The sequence below is a fragment of the Dipodomys spectabilis genome, unplaced genomic scaffold, assembly GCF_019054845.1.
Source record: "Dipodomys spectabilis isolate Male_0828 unplaced genomic scaffold, ASM1905484v1 ptg000138l, whole genome shotgun sequence".
In the NCBI taxonomy this organism is placed as follows: Eukaryota; Metazoa; Chordata; class Mammalia; order Rodentia; family Heteromyidae; genus Dipodomys; species Dipodomys spectabilis.
The window spans coordinates 3,919,081-3,941,923 of NW_024870815.1; the positions used below are offsets into that span (position 1 = coordinate 3,919,081).

General features: G+C 39.3%; 1 protein-coding gene across 1 annotated transcript in view; it reads right to left on the reverse strand.

Moving 5' to 3' along the window:
• Adamts12 (ADAM metallopeptidase with thrombospondin type 1 motif 12) overlaps positions 1-22,843 on the reverse strand; it is a 237,724-nt gene that overhangs the window by 108,192 nt on the left and 106,689 nt on the right. The window contains exons 4-6 of the mRNA XM_042690638.1: positions 13,206-13,402; positions 12,248-12,331; positions 3,069-3,193 (exon numbers count right to left, since the gene is read on the reverse strand). Of these exons, the coding sequence (XP_042546572.1) occupies positions 3,069-3,193; positions 12,248-12,331; positions 13,206-13,402 (406 nt within the window). The remainder of the gene's footprint in view (positions 1-3,068; positions 3,194-12,247; positions 12,332-13,205; positions 13,403-22,843) is intronic.

Consider the following 22,843-nt stretch of genomic DNA (forward strand, 5'->3'; position numbering starts at 1 on the left):
TTGAAATACAACACATACCCTGGTAGGGAGAATTTCAGCCACAGGCACAAGTGGCAAGAGAATGATTAATTAGTCATTTGATTATTTTTAGTACAAGAAGACCTCCTGGCCAAAAGCTCTTGACTAGCACAAATGCCAATGAATAGTCTAAGCTTTTAGTTATCTGCAAACCTTATCTTGTAGGGTTTTGGGAGTATCATTTCTAGCAACAAATAGTCTCCTGACTTTCATGTCCTTTGGGCCATGGAGAAGAAAGACTCCATTTTGATAATGTGTATGAATTTTAGTTTTCCAGGTGGCAATGGATGGGAATAAAGGTCAGGAGACAGAGCCCCACTCTCAGTACATGTACTGTAGGAATGGGTCTTGCTCTCACTGGTAGCAACTGCTACAGAGATTAGTGTTGGATGATTCAATTATACAACCCAGTCATTTACATGATTCCTGCAGGAGGAGAAATCAAATTCATTCCCACTTCTGGTATAAGAGTTGACCCTTATTATTTCATAAAGAAGGCCTACATGTTCAAGGAGCTGCTGGAGGAAAGTGAATGGGTATTCATCAAATCCACTGACTTTCTCAGTTTGGTATGGAAGTTGGGTCTCATTAAGAAATTCTTTATACAAACACTATACCAGTAATGATGATAGATTTTAAAAACTGCAAATGTGATCTCTACTTGTAGATATGCAGTGTATACTTTTGTGTGTTAGTGTGTACGGAGGGACAGCGACTTGATGGTACTGAGAGTATATCTTGATGTTTGTGGAGGGAGGAATATTGCTACTTCATTCAGAGGTGAGTCATGTGATGAACGATGGCCCAATGAGAACAGTACAGGAGTGAAGATGCAGGCTTTCCAAGTGGTGGAGCAAACAGGTTTTGTATCTATTTCTTAAAATTAGATGTTGTAAAATTTGGCGCTTTTTTGTTGCTTAGTAATTGTCAGAGAAGGTACATCAGTAAAAGGCTCAGCCTTCTTGAGCAGTCTTTTCAGAGGCTCATTGTTAGGGAGTAAAATCTGACTGGCCTAGCCTGTTGGAAAGATCCTATCCTTTATAATCATCCTGTCCTGTGATTCTCCCCATCGAGGAACCTTCTAGTTGTGTACTTTGTCCAACTTTTTACCTGACTTTAATAAACATAGTAAATTTGCTGGCTGCACTAGAGGTTTGCTAATGATTTATATGTTGCATGATATTTTTCCATTTCAATTTGACATGTCAAACCATTCTTCATTTCATGGCAATTGACAGTCCTAATAGTTTAGCTCCTTTGAAACTAAAACTTGCTTTGTAAAAGGAAAAATGGTATTTATGTCCAGTAAATGTTTTTTTAACTAAATAATTTATGGACTACCTACAAGGTGCCTAGTATTAAAGAGGGAAAAGGAAGGTGATGAAAGAATTTTTAGGAATATGCTTTGCAAATAAAAAGCTCCAGCTTCTAATAGGAAATGCTCTACCTCCAAGCTGTACTTGAGATATTATATTAGAGAAAATCATGCCTTGGGTTTCTGCACATGTGGAACATACATGGAGTGAGTTCAAAGTTAAATCGGCATTCTACTGAGTGAAGCTTTATCGAGGACTCCGTGAGTGTGGGTGTCAGAATAGTCCCTCAGTGAGAGCTCCCTCACTGTCTTCCCTCTCTGATCTGCCTGCTTTTAGTTTGTTCTGAAGCAGTGGTTTTTCAATGTGAATTAGGATATAGTCATGAGAGGGGCATAGTTTTGCTCCTTATCACATCCCAAGGGAATATTTACAGGCAGGGTGGTTTGTCATAACTTGGAGGAAGTTACTACCCATGGCTCATAAGTAAGGGGTAGAGATGCTAAATATGCTGGAATGCCCAGAAGAGCCCCCATAACAAACAATAGTTCTAGCCACCAATAGCAAAGCACTGAGGTTGGGAACTTTAGGGCGTGAAATCTTTCCTCTGTGTAAAAGGGCCATAGTCATCTGCTCTCCCTGTGAAGGACAGGCTGTCCTTGAACACTTGACCTCATCATCTGTCCTCTTGACAGGAGCCTCCCAGTACACAGGATGCTTATAAAGGATATTAACAAGCCTCTGTTCAAATGCTGCCTTGCCTGGTCAGAAGCTTCAACCACCAGAATCATTCTTTGGAGTAAAGAATTACTACTTGGTTAACTGAAAATACGTTCCAAGGGTAGTCTTTGGTGGGAATGTAAGCACAGGAGCTTGGGATGTCTGTGGCTGAAGGCCAGGGTCAAGAGGCCTCCTTACCATGCATCCTTAGATCTCTGGATGTCTCTGAGTCTGAATAGGGTAACTGATGAGAATTAAGCCCTTCTTTTGATTAAATGACAACAATCCCTTGTTATTATAGTAGGTGGTCAATAAGTATTTACTGGATCAATGAACATAGACTTCCAAGAGCCTAAGTTGATCAGAAAAGTTCACTGGCTTTTCACAGCTCTGGGTCTTAGAAAGTTTGATGGGTTCTATCAGTATCGAAGGGTTTATTTGTGATCAGAACAAAATCATATCTGAATGGGGGAGGTGTAAAAGAGGGACAGGGTATGTAGTATAATAACCAAAGTAATCTGCTTACTTTGTGGATGATTGTCCTTCATATCTTCGGCTTTAATCAAAGGTGAGTTAAACAGGTAAATTTCTATAGAGGTAATTGCACGCTATAAATGGGAGAACAAACTTTAAAAAATAAAAATAAAGTGTTGGACATCTCATCGGTTAATAGTTATAGGAGCCTGTAGTGAGGATATGCTAATAAACTTCTTAGTTGGTTATAAAGCAACATAGAGAAGCTAGTTTTAAAGATCTTCACTGTAATGGGAAAGAGGCTTGCATTTTGCCATTAGCTACTGTTTATTAGCTAGGAGAGCTTTGTCACATCAGCAGATGTACTAACCTACCCATCACTGGTATGATATTTTGGAGCTGACTAGACTACAGTGGCTGCCTTTACAGGTGCCCAAGAGCAGCAAAGGTTGCAAACATCCCCAGTGAGAACACTCAGCAAGTTGTTCAGTCACCAGCCCTTCGGACTTCCTGCCCCTGGCTCCCATGTGGCCTCTGAGGTACCTAGTGAGAAGGACAGCCACATCATGGTGGGCAGGGTTGAGGTCACTCTTGGGATTGATGCTCTTCTGCCACTTACAGAAGCTGGACAGTGTCTTCTCAGCATGGTGGACTATTTTTAGTCCTTGCTGCAGGAAACAAAAAGAGAAAGAGATTGGCATGGGTGAGTTCACTGTGGTCAGTCAAGGCTTGGGTCACATGCCACGTGGTGAGTACATTATGGTTTATCAGTTACTTCCACATACTTCTCCCTTGATTTTGTAAACAGCTTTGTGAAGTAGTTAGGAGAGCCATGATGAACACTTATCTATAGAAGAAAGTTCAAAGTAGTGATTGGAATTTGTACTTGGCAAGTGAAAAGTCACATATAGTACGCAGAGCTTAAGGTTTCTCACATCCCAAGATTTGCTCTCAAAAGAATATACTTACATGTCATTAATTATAGTTAGGTCTATACTGCTATTTCTCATGTTGAGTTTTTTGTGGTTATCCACTCTTATATAAGCACCTCAAGGCACTATTTTTCCCTATAACTACCTTTTCTGGTGGTAGATAGGTCAATATTCAACCTTACTAATGACTAAGGTGAAATAACCTAAAAACTTATCAAGTCTCTTTAGATATGCAAGAATACCTAGCATGCTTCTACATACCTATTCCTGCCTGTGAATTATAGCCCTGTTTAAACCAAAGACAGCATCTACTAAAGATAGATAAGATGAGAGTTCTTAGCTCTCAGCCATATTCTCCTGGAATCTGTCATTTGAACTGGATTGGCACTTGGCAACTGCTAAAAGGTCACAATTCTATCAATTAGAAGCAAGATAAGGAAGCTCAAAGGAACTCTTCAGAAATCCTTAAGATTTCCTTGAAAGACTTTTCTCTATTCAATGTCACGGTCTACTGCACTTGTCTTCAATAACTTATCGCCCCAGCATTTGTTTTACTGTGTTTAAGATACTAGGAAGCAAGGTCAACATGATAAATTCTCACTCCAGGCACCAAGAGGTAATGATGCTTGTGTTCTGAGAGATGTGGGCGATGGTTTTAAAAGGTCTTGGTATATTCTTTTAGCCTTTCATAGATGACAGGTTTGCTCTTCCTCCTTGCCCTCAAGTCAGGTTGAACTTGTAACTTTCTCAGTCTTTATACCAAGATGTTCAGTGACAAACAGCTTTATTCAATAGCAATACTAGCTCTCCTTTTATTTAATTAAGGAGCTAGAGACAGAAACTGAAAACAGTTCAAAATAAAAGGTATCCAGACCAAAACAATAATGAAATATATGTCTTAAGAAAAAGACTTGAAACAAGCCCAAGAACAGGAATTTACATTCATTGGATAATAGAAAAATGACAATCTATAGTCAATATTAGTGGATATAACCTTTAGAATAAAAGAAATTGGACATGGCTATGTGTTCAAAGAATCAAAACAGTTTACAGTTCTTATGGTTGTTTCTACAATTGATCTCCAAAAAGAGGAATAATCTTTATTCTTCCACTTTTTCTTTTGTTTTCTACCACAGTACTTTCTTTTATATGCTGCAAGAGCTACATTGCCTAGTTCTTGGCCTTGGCCTCATCACAAGCGATGGCAAGCTCTTACCTGAACCAGACCCAACTAGTGACACTTTCTACAGTAAATCATGTGCTAATTACTCATGTGAACCCTGGACATCATACTGGATATGCAATTATATTATGTGTGTTTAAAATGCAAATACCATGGCTTAAGAACACATTCATTTGGGCAGCATTCTGTATGTGCTTTTTTAAATTATAGGCTAGTTGAGCTTTAACTTCTACAAATATAACATTTATTCTACATTTTTGGAATTAAGCTGAAGGTCAAAATGTAATCATTAATACTGAAAGAAAATCAAAAGTCTTGCATTAAGAAATCTGCACTAGTATGGAGGTTCCTCAAAAGACTCCACATAGAGCTCCCCTATGACCCAGCAATCCCACTTTTGGGCATTTACCCAAATGATCACAAACAAGACCATACTAAAATTATCAACAAAACTATATTTAGTGCAGCATTAGCTAAGATATGGAGCCAACCCAGATGCCCCTCGGTAGGTGAATGGATCAAGAAAATGTGGTATATATACACAATGTAATTCTATGCCTCCATCAGAAAGAATGACATTGCCCCATTTGTTAGGAAATGGAAAGACTTGGAAAAAATTATATTAAGTGAAGCAAGCCAGGCCCAAAGAAACATAGGTCCCATGGTTTCCCTTATTTGCAATAACGAGTTTATGTCTGGGACAAGAAGAAAAGGTCAAAAGCTATGTACACATGACCAGATAAGATGATGTTAAGTAAAATGAACCCCAAGACAGGGACACAAGTGGTTTTTTTCTTTCTTGCTACTGTTTTTAACGTATTTATAATGTATCATGTGATTTTTTTGTTTCTTTGTATGTTCCTCCCCCACAGTACAACCCCTGTTTTCATTGTATTTGATGTTGGTGCCCTGCATCTTGTTTATATACTTCTCTAATTTGGAGTGTGAAAGGGAAAAAAAATGCTTAAATAGGAATACAGGTTGGCCCACTGTAACAATGAGATATACAAGGCACTATGTTGAAAAACGAACTTTACAATTTATGCGGGGGCAGAGGGAGGGGGTGGAAGGGTGAGGGGTGGAAGAGTGGGGACTGTAGTTGTGGAGGTGGGAGGGAAGGGATGGTAGCGGAAAAACAAAGGAGGAGGCAACAATGCTTGATAGGAAATGTACTCATTACCTTGCTCATGTAACTGTAACCCCTCTGTACAGTATTTTTACAAAAAAACACATTAAAAAAGAAATCTGCAGTGAAAGACTCAAATAACGATATTGAGTCATTATTTGCATTATTTTCAATCTTGGTTTGGGGCTGAACATTCATACTCTGCAGGATCGTGTCTGAAGACATTGCTCCAATTTAATACAAACATAGTACTACCACAGAGTGTACTGATTTGCCTATTTAGGTAGTGAATGAATGAATGAATGAATGAATAGGTAAGCAACTAGATAGTCATAGGCCAAAAACTAAGAGGGGAGAAAAATGCCCTTCAGTCTAAATCTCTACATGATGCAACTATAAACTAAAAATGATCCACACATTTAAATACAAAATGGAAAGGTATACAACTTCTAGGAAAAACAAAATCTGAGCCTCCAGACAGTTTTTTTTTTTTTTTGGTCCACACCTGGTACTTGGTACCTAATGCTTTTACTCACTGGCTAGTGCTCTGCCAACGGAGCCATACCTCCAACCCCATCCAGACAGTTCTTCTATCATTTGCAACTTCCCAGTTTATGTTGTGCTGCTTTCCCCCTTTCTTTCTTTAAAAGAATCCTTTTCCTAAGACACTTTTCTCTTCTCCCTCCATGTTATCTGTTCAACTTCCACTCCTGTAAAACTCAGGACACCTTCCATGTCCCCCTCTCCAATTGCTGTTAATTTATCCTGCACACACTTGGTTCATAGCACGTGCTTTACAAGATTCGTCTATCAAAATTGGGGCCTACTTTTCTTCTCAACATCCCTAGGACCAATCCTGGAGTTCTATTTCTCTCGTTTTTCAGACATCCCACATGTCCTGATACACACGTGCAAACTGAAGCCGTACATCACCCACCCATGGTGGAATGAAGAAAAGCTGGAGAATATATGGACTGACTGAGCCAGGAAAAAAGTGAAGATTGGATTTATGTAGGATTTTGTGTGAGTCAGTAAGAGGCAACATCTATGGAATACAGGAAAGACTAGCAGCAAGGTAAGAAGTTTGAGGATCAAATGGAAAAATCTGTAATAATAATCCATTCTGTAATAGGAACAGTGGGTGGTAGATTCCCCACAGGTTTCCTGTGTTTCTGTACATAACCTAAGCAAGGCTGCTGACAGCTTGCTTTTCTCAAGTATGTTACACAGCAAACAGTCTTGGTTTGCAGTTGCCTTCTTAGAGAAGGTGGATGATTCCTTTACAGTTCAGAACAAATGAAGTGATTGCTCCCTCCTGGGGCAAAAATCAGGTTAAGTTTGCTTACTTTAAAAAACTGAGGTTTGCTTATGTTAGGGCTTCTTTGCACTGTCTGCACAGCATCCATGTGGGCTGCCTCTGAAACTCACCTCATACACTGAGGTGAGCTCTCTGACTCTCATCCAAGAGTCTCATTTATTCTTTAAGCATAATATCCATCATCACATATTAGCCTGCAAACAGGCCCTATCTAGTTCTTAACAGAAATAAAGAGGAGAATAGGGAACAGGGGATCAAACAGTTAGGTTTGGGGTCTCTAATTATATGGGCCAGGTCTACATGGCTATGGAGATTTTCTAGCAGTAGGACTATTGAGGAAGGAGCAAGGAGAAAGAGAGAAGCTCAAAGGCAAAGAAGCTCAAAGTGTGCCAGTGGCGCATGTCTCTAATCCTAGCTATACAGGAAGCTGCGGTCTGGGGGATCACAGTTTGAGGTAAGCCTGTACAAAAATGTTTACTAGATTTCCTCTCCAAAATAACTAGAAAAAATAGGGCTGAAGATGTGTCCCAAGTGGTAGAGCACCAGCCTAACAACTTGGGAGACCTGAGCTCAAATCCCATTACCACCAGACAAAGAGACAGACAGACAGACAGACGATAGATAGATAGATAGATAGATAGATAGATAGATAGATAGATAGATAGATAGATAGATAGATAGATAGGTAAAGTAGCTAGATAGATAGAAAGAAAGGAACAGAGGAATTATTCTTTCTTCCTAACTCTCCATAATATCCCTAAGAACAATTCTGAAAAAATTTCAGGGATCTTCATTGATGAGAAATGTATATGTATCCGTATGTGTATAAGTTTTATGTTCACGTACAAGTGTATGTACATGTACATGCACACATATTTGCAGCCTAAAATCTACTGTCAAAACCTTTTTTGCTTTCTTTCCACTTTTTTCTAGGCTCCTCTTCCAGACAAAGCAAGCACAACCTGAACTGTGTTTCTAATCGTAGCATTGGGATACTTTGCACACATAGAACTGCCATCTGCACCATGTGACCTTTAACACAAGTTCAGTGACTACAGGGTACCTTTCCACCTTGTAGTAAATGTCACATTCTTCCAGGAGAAAGTGCTTTCAGAAGGAAGGAGCACAATTATTTTCCTTGTTCCCATAACCACTTGACTTCTAAGTCATACAAGATGTTAAATCCAAGGATATTTGGTCATTTAGCTTCTCAAATGCACTTGGTGAAGTGTATTCTTAGCCTTGGCAAGGGTTAAAACTATTAACTCTATGGCCTTAAGCATACAAGATACAAAAGGACTTCAAAGAGGTTATGCTGTCTCCTAAAAGATATGCAAAGACTGTGCTCAGCATTTCCATAAAACAGCTTGATCATTATTTCAGTTTGTCAAAATAAACTCCTCATCCAGTTTTTCCTTGTTTCTTTTGAAAGCAAAAATAGATATTGCACTTATTCATTTTTTTCTCACCCCATCTTCTCAACCTAATTCATTTCCCACTTCACTTTCCTATACATTTGAGTATATGACCTTATAGGACAGGAAGCTGACCTGAAAAAATTAGCTGCAGCTCATGGAAATAGACACAAATGCAAGAAAGGAAATGATTTTTAAGAACATGACTTTTGTTATAAATTGTTCCCTTTGTGTACTCTCCTTATAATATCTTGTATTGATTTCTCTGGGAATTCTGGGTAGCAGCCAGCCTTAGGCTATTGAAAGAAAGCTACCAGGAAAGCAGCAGAAAGCCTAAGGCACAAGCATGCTTTACTCTGGTAGTTTTTTTTTTTTGAAAGAATGTGTCTAAAACTTTTTTGCATTTATCCTTCAAAAACATTAATTAGATAGGTTCTTGCAGGCCTACATATCAGCAAGAAGGATGAGAATGGAAACCAAGCTCCTCAGTTTCTAAAATCAACTGGTTTTTAACTGCAGACTGAACCTAACACTAAGCCAATTAGTAGATCAGGAGGAAATTCTCCATGAGGTCAGCCATCTTCCTCTTGCTTCTGATCCATACTTCTGTTCCTTCAAGCCAGACTGATGCCCCCAGGCCCCAGTCCTGGACACTGTAACTACCTGGGGTAGGCTCAATTTCATCCGACTCACTTGTATCCCATCTTTATCTCTATCCTACCTCCCATTCCAATTCTAGTGCTCCAATCCAGGGCTTTATATATGCTAGACAAGTGCTCAATCATTGTGCCATACCCATACACTTTCTAGCTTCTTTTTAAAAGAGGCCTCTAAGAGATCTGTTTATCTTTTTCTTCAATAAATCTTTGCCATTTCTCTTCTCCCTCTATGTCTGTGGACTCATTCTTTGGGACCATATAGACAAAGGACCTGATCTAGTTGTTGTACTTTTCTGGTATCACTTTCAATGGCTTTAAAGTCTTTGAAAATTAGTAATATAGTAACAAGTTTGTGGGGCTGTTGTGGAAACTAAATAATGATGATGACAGCAATGATAACAATAAAAGCAATACTAACAAACAACATTAGCTGAGTGGTTTATAGAAACCAGAAACTATATCAATGTGTACTAACACATTTGATTCTCACAGCAACCCTATGGAGCAGATATTATTTCTCTCATTTCACAAAGTGGTGGAATAGAGGCATAGAGATATAACCAGCTCAGAAAGCTAGAAAATAGTGGAACAAACAAATCCTCGACTTGCCACAGTATTAGACTTATGAAAGTTGAAGGGAAGCCAGGCACTGCCCTAGTTGCTTAGGAGGCTGAGAGCTGAAGACCATGGTTCCAAGGTAGCCCAGGCAGGAAAGTTTGTGAGACTCTTATCTTCAGTTAACTACCTAAAATAGAGGGAAGTAGAGGTGTGGCTCAAGTGGTAGAGTGCTAGCCTTGAGCAAAAACACTCAGGGACAGTGCCCAGCCCAAGTTCAAGCCTAAGGACCATCTCTCTCCCTCACTCTCTCTCTCTCTCTCTCTCTCTCTCTCTCTCTCTCACACACACACACACACACACACACACACACACACTCACACACACACACACACACACACACACAAGTTCAAGGGAAGAGTCTAATTCCAATCAATGACTGAAAGAAAGGCCACTGAATAAATAGTACTGACGTGAAAGGGCCTTAGTGTCCTAGACCTTGAGCAGAATGAAACATTGGAAAGGTAGGATTTGGGCAGGTGAGAGAGAGGCAGGAGGAGAGCATAAACTGACTTATGTCTGAAGCCACTTTGATTTCCTGGTCCTTGGAGCCTCAGTATGTTTGGTTTATCCTTCCTAGTCACGGTTTTGTATAGTACTTTCCAACACTCTGAATGTCTGTTACCTTGTCTTTCAGAACGACTGCATGTACTCTAGTTAACCAATTTATCCTCAGATATAATGAAAATCTATAGTGTTCTTACATGGCAGTAACTAAGGCTGCATTTTATGTATGTAGTTTAATCTCAAAGCCTCTTGAGCCTATACACGCAAACAAAGTCCAAAGCAGTATTGGTGGCCAGATGAGATTAGAAAACAAAAGACAAGAGTTACAGAAAATCATTGGTGGAGACCTACCCCAGTAATCTGCCTAGGAATTCCCTACCACACATCCCTTTCCAGAGCCCCCAGGGGACCTCTCTAATGCCTTCCTCTCTCTAATGCCTTCCTCTCCATCTCATTTGTCTATTCGTATCATCCAGAGTTTTCCAGAGGAAAGCTTGTCCTGCCCACACAATCTCTCAAGAACCTTATCAGTTCTTCTGATATGCAATACCCGATCTACTCTCTGAAGAACCTGGCATCTACTGACAAAAGCAGAGAAATGAAAAAGAAATTGTCATGAGTATAAAGTATATATATATATATATATATATATATATATATATATATATATATATATCCGGTATAGGAAAGGTTTTGGAGAAGAAAGAGTCAGTAGGTGAGGAAGGCTATCCCATCCCAAGTAGAGACACCTACATGAGCACTGATTTTGTGTTAAATCTGGCACTTAGTATATGAAGGACAATGAACACATTGCTGATTTTGGACCACAGTGGGAGAAAGAGTAATCTTGTGATAGAAAGGAAATTATTAAACTGGAGACAAGAGAAATGGTAGCCAATCAAAAGCTGCCACTTCCACTCACATCAGTTTTGTTTTGCTGTTGCCGGTCTCTATATATGACATTTAAAAAATCTGAATTCTGAATAGAGAAGACCAGAGAGCAAGGAAAGACTGCCAAAGTTAATGGGAACAACATCATGAAAACAATGTCATCATGTCTCATGTAACATCATGAAAACCTCTCCTGACTCAAGAGAAATTTAAGTTTATTATAAAAGAAACAGAATGCTATTAAAGTTTTATTATTGTTTTCATAGTTGAGAAGCTTTCTATTTAAGGTGATCCACTATATCTATAGTTTAAATAATGATTCATAGACAGTGAATTTTGGAGGCAAAGCTGAAAAATAGGAAAAGCACTGGGAAGGTTGCTGCAATATGGTAAGACCTACACCAAGGAAATGACTGAAGAGACAATAAACAGTGGGCCAGGACCAATGCTGAATTTGAAAGATATGAGAAAAAAATCAAGAATGACTCCTATATTGACACAACTGGTTAAATTAATAGTAGATTAGTAGTACTTACAGAAATGAATACAATAAGAATGGAAGGAAAACTTGAGATGATACAAAAGGAAGTAATCAAGAATTCCACTTTGGATTTAAGGTTTCAAGACTGAGTGAATTCTATGATACATCCAACTCAGGCTACCAAGTAAGCATATGAACATGAGCTGGAAGCTCTAGGAAGAGACCTGAGATCTGGGCTTCAGGTATCAATTGGAAATCTCAGCACATATATAGTTGGGAAAAGTGAGAATAAGGTTACTTTATTTCCACTGGGAGACATTCTTAGTGACCTCTCTATGTAAGCCTTGTTTTGACAATGCCAGCTGCAATGAAAATCAGATGGTTTCAATGATGTATATTTTGGAAACATTCTCCAGTTCTCACTCATTATGGATAGACTCCCAAGAAAATAACACAGAAATAGTATCTTCCTTCACACTGGGATTCTAAACATCTATTTGGAGAGCTCTTTCATGTTTATCAAGAGCTCTCCTAAAAAATAAGAAATGTGAAATATTGACCCAAAGACTGGAGAAAAGGGAAAATTGTTCCTTACCTCCTCTTCTTCAAGGAGGATGAGCCGAACCACAACAATGTGAATCGCATTACCAATGCTTGGGTTATGAAACAATCCAGTGACCTGGAATCAAACACAGAAAATTATTAGCTTGACATGAATATACCATATATCTATGCCCAAGGAAAATAATGGGTTGTAACATACTTAAACATTGTTTTCTAGTGCACAAATTCTTCTGTGTGATCCAAAGAAGAGCGAATCTCAAGCCACATAAGATTTAAAGACTCATTCATGATGATTGACTGCAGTGTGAGCATTGATGCCTTTCTTTTCTTTGACCCTTTCTCTAGCTTCTCTTTGACCCTTTCCCTAGGGTCTTTCCTTTTCATGATTAGTTATTCAAGAAAGTACCTTTTCCCATCACAACAAGTTAAGCACCCTCTCTGGGATGGTAAAACATATCAACAACACCAAAAAGAACCTTGAAATTAGAGGTTTCACTTCTAGAAATTAGAGACTGAAATTCTAGAATCATATTCTATTCTTTTGTCTCCATGTACTTGTTGGTATACTAATATCAGCTGGTAATGCCTCACTTACTAAATACCTGATAAAAATAGCAAATGACAAATTACCAAATTTCCCCTGGATTTACATCTTTAAAGACAGACTAATTGGTCTTGCCACTGTTAGGCAGGGAACAGACTCACAGACTCATATAGGTGCGAATGTACATCTACGTTTCTATGTGTTAAAAAGACAAAACACTTACTTTCCTCCTCTTGCCCTACTTGTTTCCTGGTTTTGAACCAGGGCCTTACTATGAAGCCCAGGTTGGCCTTGAATTTGCAATTTTCCCAGGATCCGTAGTGCTGGGAATAGAAGTACAAGCCACCAACAGCTAATTTTAAATATATATATATATATATATACATGAGAGAATCTCCATGAGATTTCTTCACCAGCTGCCCTCCCCCATATAGTCTCCACATACCATGTTCATGATGGTTAGGATGTAGGACTCCACATTCTCACCCCCGTGATATTCAACCATCTTCGTGTCAGCCACAACCAGAGTCTCCACCCATCTTTCCTTGCTTATGGAGCGCCGAGAGAGGCTTTTGCTTGGCAAATGGCTCCTCTCCCACTTTTCTCGCTGTAGCTCCTGCTTCTTAGGGTTGGTGTCACTGTCTGAATATTAAATAGATGATAGTAGGGTACCTCTATATTCACATATTCTGTATTATCCACTTATTTTGTACATATGCAAAGGGGATAAGTTTAACGTATGTCTAATCATGTATGAGGGAAATGTTCTTAGACACGAGTGGAATAGAAAAGATCAAATTAAGTAAATATTAACAAAATAATTCAAATTTGAATCTTTCAGGGAGTTTTTTAAGTACTTATAATAAAATATAGATATAATATATATATCATTTAGTGTTTTCTTGTAGATTTATAGGCACATTGTAACCTATGGTTCTTTGGATTTGACTTACTTTACTCAGTATAATTTTTTTCCAAATCTTTCATTTCCTTATGAATGGTACAATATCATTCCTTCTGAGAGATGAGTAGAATTCTATTCTTTCTGAGAAACAAGTAGAATTCTATTCTTTCTGAGAGATAAGTAGAATCCTATTACACACACAGACACACACACACGTGCACACACACACACACATTACCACATTTTCTTGATCCAGAAATAACCCCAAAACATATAGTAAGTACCTAATATTTGATAGGGAGCCAAAACACAGGTTGGAAGAAAGACAGGCTCTTCAACAAATGGTACTGGCAAAATTGACTACACTTGTGCAGAAAACTGAAGCTAGATCCTCATATATCACCCTGAACCAGAACCGATTCTAAATGGATCAAAGACCTCAATGTAAGTCTGGATACTGTGAAAATATTACAGGAATGGGTAGGGGAAACACTAGACCTTCTAACCATGGTTAGAAATTTTCTAAGTAAAGCATCCAGAATCACAACAAACCAAAGAAAGACTGGACAAATGGGATCACATCAAACTGAAGAGCTTCTGCATGAGACTCTTATCTCCAATTAACCACCAGAAAATGGGAAACGACCAAAAAAGCTCAGGCACAGTGTTCAGGCCTTGAGTTCAAGCCCCATGACTAACAGCAACAAAAAAGCCTAGAATACTGTAAGGATCACATCCTAATTTGATAAAGGTCTATAGAAAAGCCAGATATAATAAGGTATTGCATCACCCATTGGAAAGGATATGCCTAACCAAGTAGAAGGCAAATTTGAAAAGTTTCAGTGGGCTCAGAAACATCTAAATAGTTGAGAAAAATGAACTGACCAGATGAGTAAGTACAGAAAGATGCCTGGTTTGATGGACAGACAGTGACCCAGTCTTGAAGACAGCTACCTCCACATCCTACCTCTCCCTAATTTACAGCCTCTAGTCTAGGCATGGACAGAACTTAAGAATCAAGTGGAAAACATCACATTCCCAGGCTAATCATTGGTGATGACCATTCACTATGAACTTGAATGCTTCCAGTGGGCTAGTGATGATCACCAACCCACAGGGTATCTTGTTCTGCTGTGAAATTCTCTCCTATCTGGAGCTGACACCTGCCTCTGTAACTTCTACTTGCTCATTGTGGTCTTGCTTCCTGAAGCATCTACATGGTACTCTCCTTGGCCTTGCGTCATGCACTCAATCGGGGCAACTAAAACCACATCTTCCTTTTCTCCAGTGCCCATTTTGTTATGGAGTTGGTTCCCACATTTCAATGCCTATGAAGTTAGCACACATTAATAATATTGAGAGAGAAATGCAGCAGCATCCTATGTCTAATCCCAAATTCTATCACTACCAGTTTTGATTAAAAATAAAAAAGTTTTACTCTGAGATAACTTGAACAAATAACCCAGGTTATGTAAGCACTGGAGAGAGGTCTTGTGGCTGTTTATAAAGGAGGAGATGGTTAAACTTTCCATTTGTGAGAAATCAATTTTCTATTTCTCTTCCCTTATTACTTTGCTTAGAGAAATGTGAATTCCCTACGACAATGCCAGAGGTTTAATCCACGATTTCTCCTTATGGACAGAATAGTACATGTTTATTTCCATTTTGTTTCTTTCTTAAAAATTTATCTCAAATGTTCATATCATTTGTCTTTATCCCTTGTGAATAATTGATATTCTTCTGTTTTTTCAGTATTTAATAATAAAATCTATGCAATAAAATAAAAGAGAAAAGAAGGAAGGGGGAGGCAAATTACTTGGTCAAATAGGTAGACAGGTAGAAATGAGGGATGGAATCAGATGAAAGTACATGTCTATTTTTGAGGGGGGGGTCTGGTTGTAGGGCCTGAACTCTGGGCCTGGGCACTGTCCCTCAGCTCTTCAGCTCAAGGCTAGCGCTCTACCACTTGAGCCACAGCGCCACTTCCGGCTTTTTTCTTTTTGCTTATGTGGTGCTGAGGAATCGAACTCAGGGCCTCAGGCATGCAAGGCAAGCGCTCTACCACTGAGCCACCTTCCCAGCCTGAGCACATGTCTCTTTTAAACCTTCAATAAAACTTATCTCAAGGACATGTGGCAGCTCCAGTCCTGTGCTAAGCACACAGACCTCACGCCTCATTTAATCATGCCAATGATTCCATGAGATAAAGCCTACTGCTACTACAATATGGATCAAGAAATGGGTCAAGGAGATCAGGTAATTTACACAAAGTCATATTGTGAATACCAGACCCCGATCTAGCTAAGTCTTCCTAACTCAGCAACCACAAGGACATGCACAAGAGAGATCATTGGTAACTACTCCCCTCCCCCTACACACACATAAATTCTACTCTCAGATGAATTGAGGCAAAAAAATAATTGGCATGCAGAACATACTTGTGAGTGATCAAAAAGTATATGGGGAAAAAAACCTAACTATCTGGCTTCAAATAATTCCCAAGAGAAGACATATGAGTTCTATCATCTATAGTTGAGAAGCTTAGCAGTATGGAAGGACTTGAACTGGGTCCCAGCGGAACTGTGGAAGCGAGGATGTATTTAACTGGGCTGACCTTGTTGAGTCTTATTGCCACCATTCCAGATTGAGAGAAAAATACGTCCACTAAGCAATTCTGGGAAATCTAAGATGCCAACCTAACACTTGATTAACAAGACTTCTAACTCTTCAGAGCAACTGGGGTGCTGTCAATCGGGGAAGTTTCCCTGGATGTTCCTGCCTCCTGACACAAGCTGTTTAAGGATCCCTCTTCTGAGCCAGTATGGATTCTGGAAACAGTGCTGTGGTTTCCTGCAGAACCTTCTAATTAAGCTCTAGGCAGCTAATGGGCCATGAGAATATGCCCTGTACTCTTGTTACCTGCTTGGCAAAGAGTGGCACCAATTAATGTGCAGGTGAGTGACTTGGAACTGACTTGTAGACCACAAGAAAGGAAGAACTGCAAAAGTTGTTTATTTTTTTCCCCATGTTATGACCTGTTTCAATTAGAGAATTCTCCACACTGAGGCTGTGAAGGGTTTGTTTCAAGGAGAGAAATCAAGCCAAATGGCGAGTTTAAGTAAGGACTATTTCCCTTACTGACCGAGGACTGACTTTCCTGTACCTGAACTAAGGGAATACAGACAGCTGCCCAGCAGTAGCTGAGATGCCCAGGCAATGTTTAGCACACCGACAAAGCAGTCCCAGAGATTCCTGGGAAAGAATGCATGCTTTCCCTTTCCCTTTTTCTTTCTTGTTTAAGACTCTGTTGAGTAGCCCAGCCTTCACCTCAGTTGACTTCTCAGATTCCATTGTCTTCCTCCACAGACAGGCAGAGATCACACCTGTATAAAGGTGCACTGAGACAGCTGGAATAGGACCAAGAATCATAGGAAAGTGAGCATGGTGGAAAATTCTGGAAATGAGAGTTCCTCCTATGTTCAGGTGTACTTTTCAGGATTCAGGTATGCCCCAGCCCGAGCAATGCTCGAGGCACACTCTCCTCCCATCCCTTTATTCTTTTTTTAATCTGGATTCTTTTCTGCCACCTACCAGATTTCCAGTAAAGAGGGAAGATTTCTACCCAAGCTGACAAGATGGATCATTAATTTGAAACCAACCACTAATTAGACTGACTACATGGTTTGAAGCCCAAATTTTGTTACCCTCCCGGAAGATGATTCCCTCATTACAATATTCCCTAGCCCAGACTTCACTACCTTCCAGACAAGTTGCCCCAAACAACCATTCAACAACACATGTCAACCCAAGCCACTTATAATAGAGTGCTAATCAAGGGCCCAGACTACTAAGTATTCTTTTAAAAAAATTTTTTATTGTTGTAAAAGTAATGTACAGAGGAGTTACAGTTACATAAGTCAAGTATTGAGTACATTTCTTTTTGAACAGTGTCACTTGTTTTCCTCTTCTACCTCCCTGCCCCACAAAGGTTGTTTAGTTCATTTCCAACATAATGTGTAGTGAATATCACTACTAAATTGGTTCGCCCTTTGTCCCATCATTTCTGCACTTCCCTTTCCCCTCCCCAACCAGATAAACTTATATATAAGACAAAGGGTACAGAAATAAAAACCAGCAGCAAAAGGAAAAAAAAAAAAAAACAGAAGAAAAATAGAGAACCACAAACAGCACAATTTTTTTTAAAAAACCCTTGTTTCCATTTCTGGGAGTTGATTTCAATAAATATAATTTATATAATCATATGCACATAGCTATTAAGCCCTTGTGATCCTCTCCTAGGAATATCTTCCTTTGGTCATACTGTGTGACTGTTTATAGTCCTGTTTAGTTAATCATGCCCAATTGTAAATTTTTGTCTTTTATTATCCATTAACGTTACTTGTAGATTTATAGGCACATTCTAATTATTACAAATGAGAGAACACATGCCACCTATGTTTCTTTGGGTCTGATTTACTTCACTTAATATAATTTTTCCACGTCTTTCCATTTCTGTATGAATGGAACATTTATCCAAAGCATAACCATTTCATTGCAGCATTGTTTCCCATAGCTAAGATATATGAATCAACCCAGACTCCCCTCAGTGGATGAATGGATCAAGAAAATGTGATATTCAAAATGGAATTCTATGCTTCCATCAGAAAGAGTGGTATTGCCTCATTCCTACATATTCTTTTGGAATCAATAAATTGTTATTTTATTCTTACAATAATGATATGAGGTAATATGATTGCCACTTATCAGAGAGATAATTTGTTCTAAATCTCAAAGCCTATAGGCAGCAGAACAAGCATTGTAGGTGAGAGGCAATGTAGGTGAACAAGCATTGTAGGTGACAGTTCTTCTTGGTAGCATGGAGATGAGGGTAGGTGGGTTCCTGCCATCAGCTGCTGGGAAACTGCAGTGTGAGAAGCCTAAAGAACTAGTATGTAAAGATCATCTGGGGAAGAAGCTAGAGCAGAAACCAGCTGAGACCCAGTACTCCAGGATCTCATCATTTCAAGCCATGCTTGAAGGACATCTGTCCCAAAGATAGCAAAATTAAGGAGAAAGTCAATAAGTACTATGTGACCCTTTGATGCTAGATGTTCTTTATTTGGGGGTGGGGGCAATGTCTGCTTCTTGTATAAATTCAATAAGCACCACTTAGGAAAGATGTCCTAGACCAGAGTTGTGGCTGGAAAGACAGGACCCAGATAAAAGAAGGAAGATATCTAGGGTTGGTGTGGGCTGTCGGAGCCACTGTTGTTCCTTTCCTGTCCCTACGGGTCTGCCCTGAACCACTTGTGAATGCTGGCCCTTTGCATTTATTAACGCAAACTCTTTGACCTTGGTCCCTTTCCTGCCTAATGAGAAATTCAAATTGCATTCTCATTTTTAAATGCATTTTTCTTATGAATCTATGTCTTCAAACTAAGAGTATGAAATAAAGCAACAGCAATGATGAGGCATGGAGGATGAATCCTAAAGGGGATTCTACAGATCACTGCCTTAAACTACAGACTGACCATCACACAGAGTCCTTCCATTCTAGTATTCTCTGAGTTGGGCAAGCACACCTTTCTATTGCCTAAGCAGCAGCAGCAGCAGTTTGCTGTTCCTACATATTTGCAACCAGACCACCTTCTGCTCAGGCAGAGCAGGGTGGCCTTCTCTAGCAGTTAGATGTTCATGTGCCTATCTATTTGCTTCAAAGGAGGAGCAGTGGTACTCAAGGTACTCGAGCTGGCTTAGAGTACATTTAAACCCCAAAGTATATCTAGGAAGCTCATTTTCCTTCCTAAGAAAGTTAGTTTCATTCACTGAGACCAAAAATATGTTTATGCTTGGACAATAGACTATCCATTTCTCAAAACTGGCCACGATGGAAGTAAATACAGCTGTCTAAAGATAAACAAATAAAACATCAGGACCTTAACTAGTAGGTGCCAAAAACAAGTACTCTCCAGGTTTGGGGTGTGCATAGAAAAGTATAAGTATCCAAAATAAGGTAAATAAAATGTGTTCCCGGAGAGCTGACTGATCCTTCCAGACACTGCCTCGACTTTATTCAGAGTATATCACACAAGAGTAAGGAATTGTTGGAGCTTGTGAAACTTGACTAAATAACATTAAGCCAAGGGTAAGTGAAAAGGACATTTCAAGATCCCTTCAGAATACCAATAATCAGAACGAGATGGGAATTTTTAGAACAATTAGATTCATTGTTATTTCATAAATTATCCATTGCATTTACAGCTGTTGTAATGAGAAGTAATTACAGTGATTTGAGATCTAACCCCACACATGTCCTTTCTCTTCCTTCGCTTCTGAAAAAAAAAATGTGCTGATACATTGCTCACAATGAAGAACAGATGTGGAGGAGGCAGGTGGGGGCAGAAGAAACACAAATAAGTTTCTCTAGATAATCAACCAAGTCCCAGCTTGCTCAAACATTGACTGAACTCTTGACACACTGCCCTTAGCTTGGTGACCAGGACTCTGGAGTAACTCAACTCATGCATGGCACCATGGGAAAGCTCCTCAGTTTTCCAGTCCTCTAAAGTGAACTTACATTGATCTAACTGTTTAAAATATTCTTTCACTTACCTTTCTGCCAGTTTGTAAAAGACCACTCATATTGTACTCCACCAAGTGGGGTTCTGAGAATGCTGTTCACAAAACTCACTTGACAGCAAACTGCGCTCTGTTTTCAGGACTCCTATTCATGCCTACCTAGTGTTCCAAGCATATGACTGTGGAAAGGCAGTTCAAAAGGAGTATCAGATCAGAAAGAAGTTAGATTTTAAAGGACTGCTAAAGATTCTTCAGATTTAAAACCTTCTCACCCCCTGAAAATCTGTATGGGAATAAAGGGGGAGGGGAATCTTATTTATTAGCCATGGAATATGAATCAGAATCTGGGGTTCTTGTTTCTTAGGATTTTCTTAGGATTCTCTCTTGTTTCGATGAAGGTTTCTAATGTGGGTAACATTTTCCATCATTTAATTAGCTCCATTGAAAGACTACGAGAAACCAAAGAGAAGTTATAGTTTGAATCTGAAATGCCTCTAAAAGGCTCATGTGTTAAAGAGTTAGTCCCCACTGTGGGGCTCAATTGGGAATTGCTGGAATCTTAAATTGAAGCATTAGAGCTTAATGGGAAGTCCTGAGCCATTAAAGACATACCCTTGATGGAGACTGTGGAATGCTGGTCTCTTCCTCATGCTTCCTGGTTCACAGAAGGTGACACAGGTCCTGCTACAGTGTTCTGCTTGGGATCAACCCAGTATGGACCTTGAACCAAAATAAATTGTTTCTTTTTTGTAAGTCATGGGGCTTGAACTTAGGGCCTAGTTGAAGTCCCTGATCTCTTTTTGCTCAAGGCTAGCTCTCTACCATTTTGAGACAGAGCTAAACTTCTGGTTTTCTGCTGGTTAATTGGAGATAAGAGTCTCATGAACTTTCCTGCCCAGGCTGGCTTTGAACCACAATCCTCAGATCTCAGCCTGCTGAGAAGCTAGGATTATAGGCATAAACCACTGGTACTTGGCAATTTTTCTTTCTTTCTTTCTTCTTTCTTCCTTCCTTTCTTTCTTTCTTTTTTTCTTTCTTTCTTTCTTTCTTTCTTTCTTTCTTTCTTTCTTTCTTTCTTTCCTTCTTCCTTCCTTCCTTCCTTCCTTCTTTCCTTTCTTTCTTGCTTTCTTTCTTTCCTTCCTTCCTCCCTTCCTTCTTTCTTCCTTTTCCTTCCTTTCTTCTTTCTTCCTTCCTTCTTTCTTCCTTCCTTCCTTCTTTCCTTCCTGCTTGCTTGCTTGTTTTTGTTTTTATTATTTCCTTTTATATTGATCAACCCAGGCATTTGTTACAGTAGTAGAAAGCTAACACTGGGCTCACTTCCATCCATGATGAGATGAGGATGGATGAATACGGGCTCATCTTAATATTTACTTAAGGCTGGTCCTTAGTTTCAGCATACCTTCCAAAAATGCCTGTGTTAGAATGGCATATTTCCCTCCTTACACATTCTGGCAGTAGAATACTGAGCTCTATAATATAGTGCTTCAGTAAGTACAATGAAAATTGGTTGAAAGCTTTTCCAAGCAAGAACCTGGAACTGGAAGTGTGGCTTAACTTGTAGAGCTTTAACCTTGAGTGAACTAATTGACCTGAAGCCAACTAGTTTTTGTTTGTTCTTTCTCTTCCATTTGTATCAAGTTCATCAGGCTTACCATATCAAATGCCTGAGCCAGTTTATGCTTCCCTTGCAGAAGTGGTAAATGTGCAGCCTAAGAGCTGAGTAAAGTCCATGGAACCATTTAGAGCATGTTTTGCTAGATGTGTGCTTTCCTGTTGTCTGTCTTCCCATGACCTATCTGTCTGTATTGATGGGTAATTTTTCTATGGTCCTTGAAAGATGCTACAATATTCAAATGGGCTATTGTACTTCTGTAGCCTCCGTATAGCCTGCCTCTCATCTCCAGCAATTATTCTTCCCCGCTTGCTTCTTGATTTTCCTCTGGGAATATGGGATTCTTAGAAAAAATACAAAGTTTCCTAGCTTTCTTTGCTGTTAGATTCTAACCTATGCTTCTAGGGCAAGTGCCACATGCAACTTTGAGGACTTAAAGGGAGAGAATGAGTCCTCCCTTTCCTTTCTTTCTTTCCTGGTTTGTACATGGAAGAGAATAGAACAAAATTCATGACAGATCACAAGAGGAGACTGAATAACTGACGATTGTGGAGATAAAAGAATGGACATTTTTATTTTCAAGTTTTACTTAAATGTAAGGAAAAGAAAGGCACATTTATTCAACTACAGTAGAATTTTGTCTGCTTTGTTACTCCTCAGCCCAAGCACCTAAAGTAGTTCTTTGTGCTCAATATGTATTTTTGGATAAATGCATCCCATGTGGGATTGTGGGAGCCCCTTCAGGCCAGAACACGTTCTAAACCCCTTCAGGTTTATGGGTGCTATCTCTTCTCAGATTCCTCAAGGAGTGGGCTATTTTCCTCTCTGAATGATGATAGTGTTTGACCCATCCTTTAGCTCAGTGTATTGATTGTCAATAAACAGTGATTCTCTTTTTAGTACCTAAACTGTGTGTTAGTACAGGATAACAGTAGATAATTGGCCAGTACTAAAATGTTCAGGAAGATCATATACTTGCTCCTGCCTC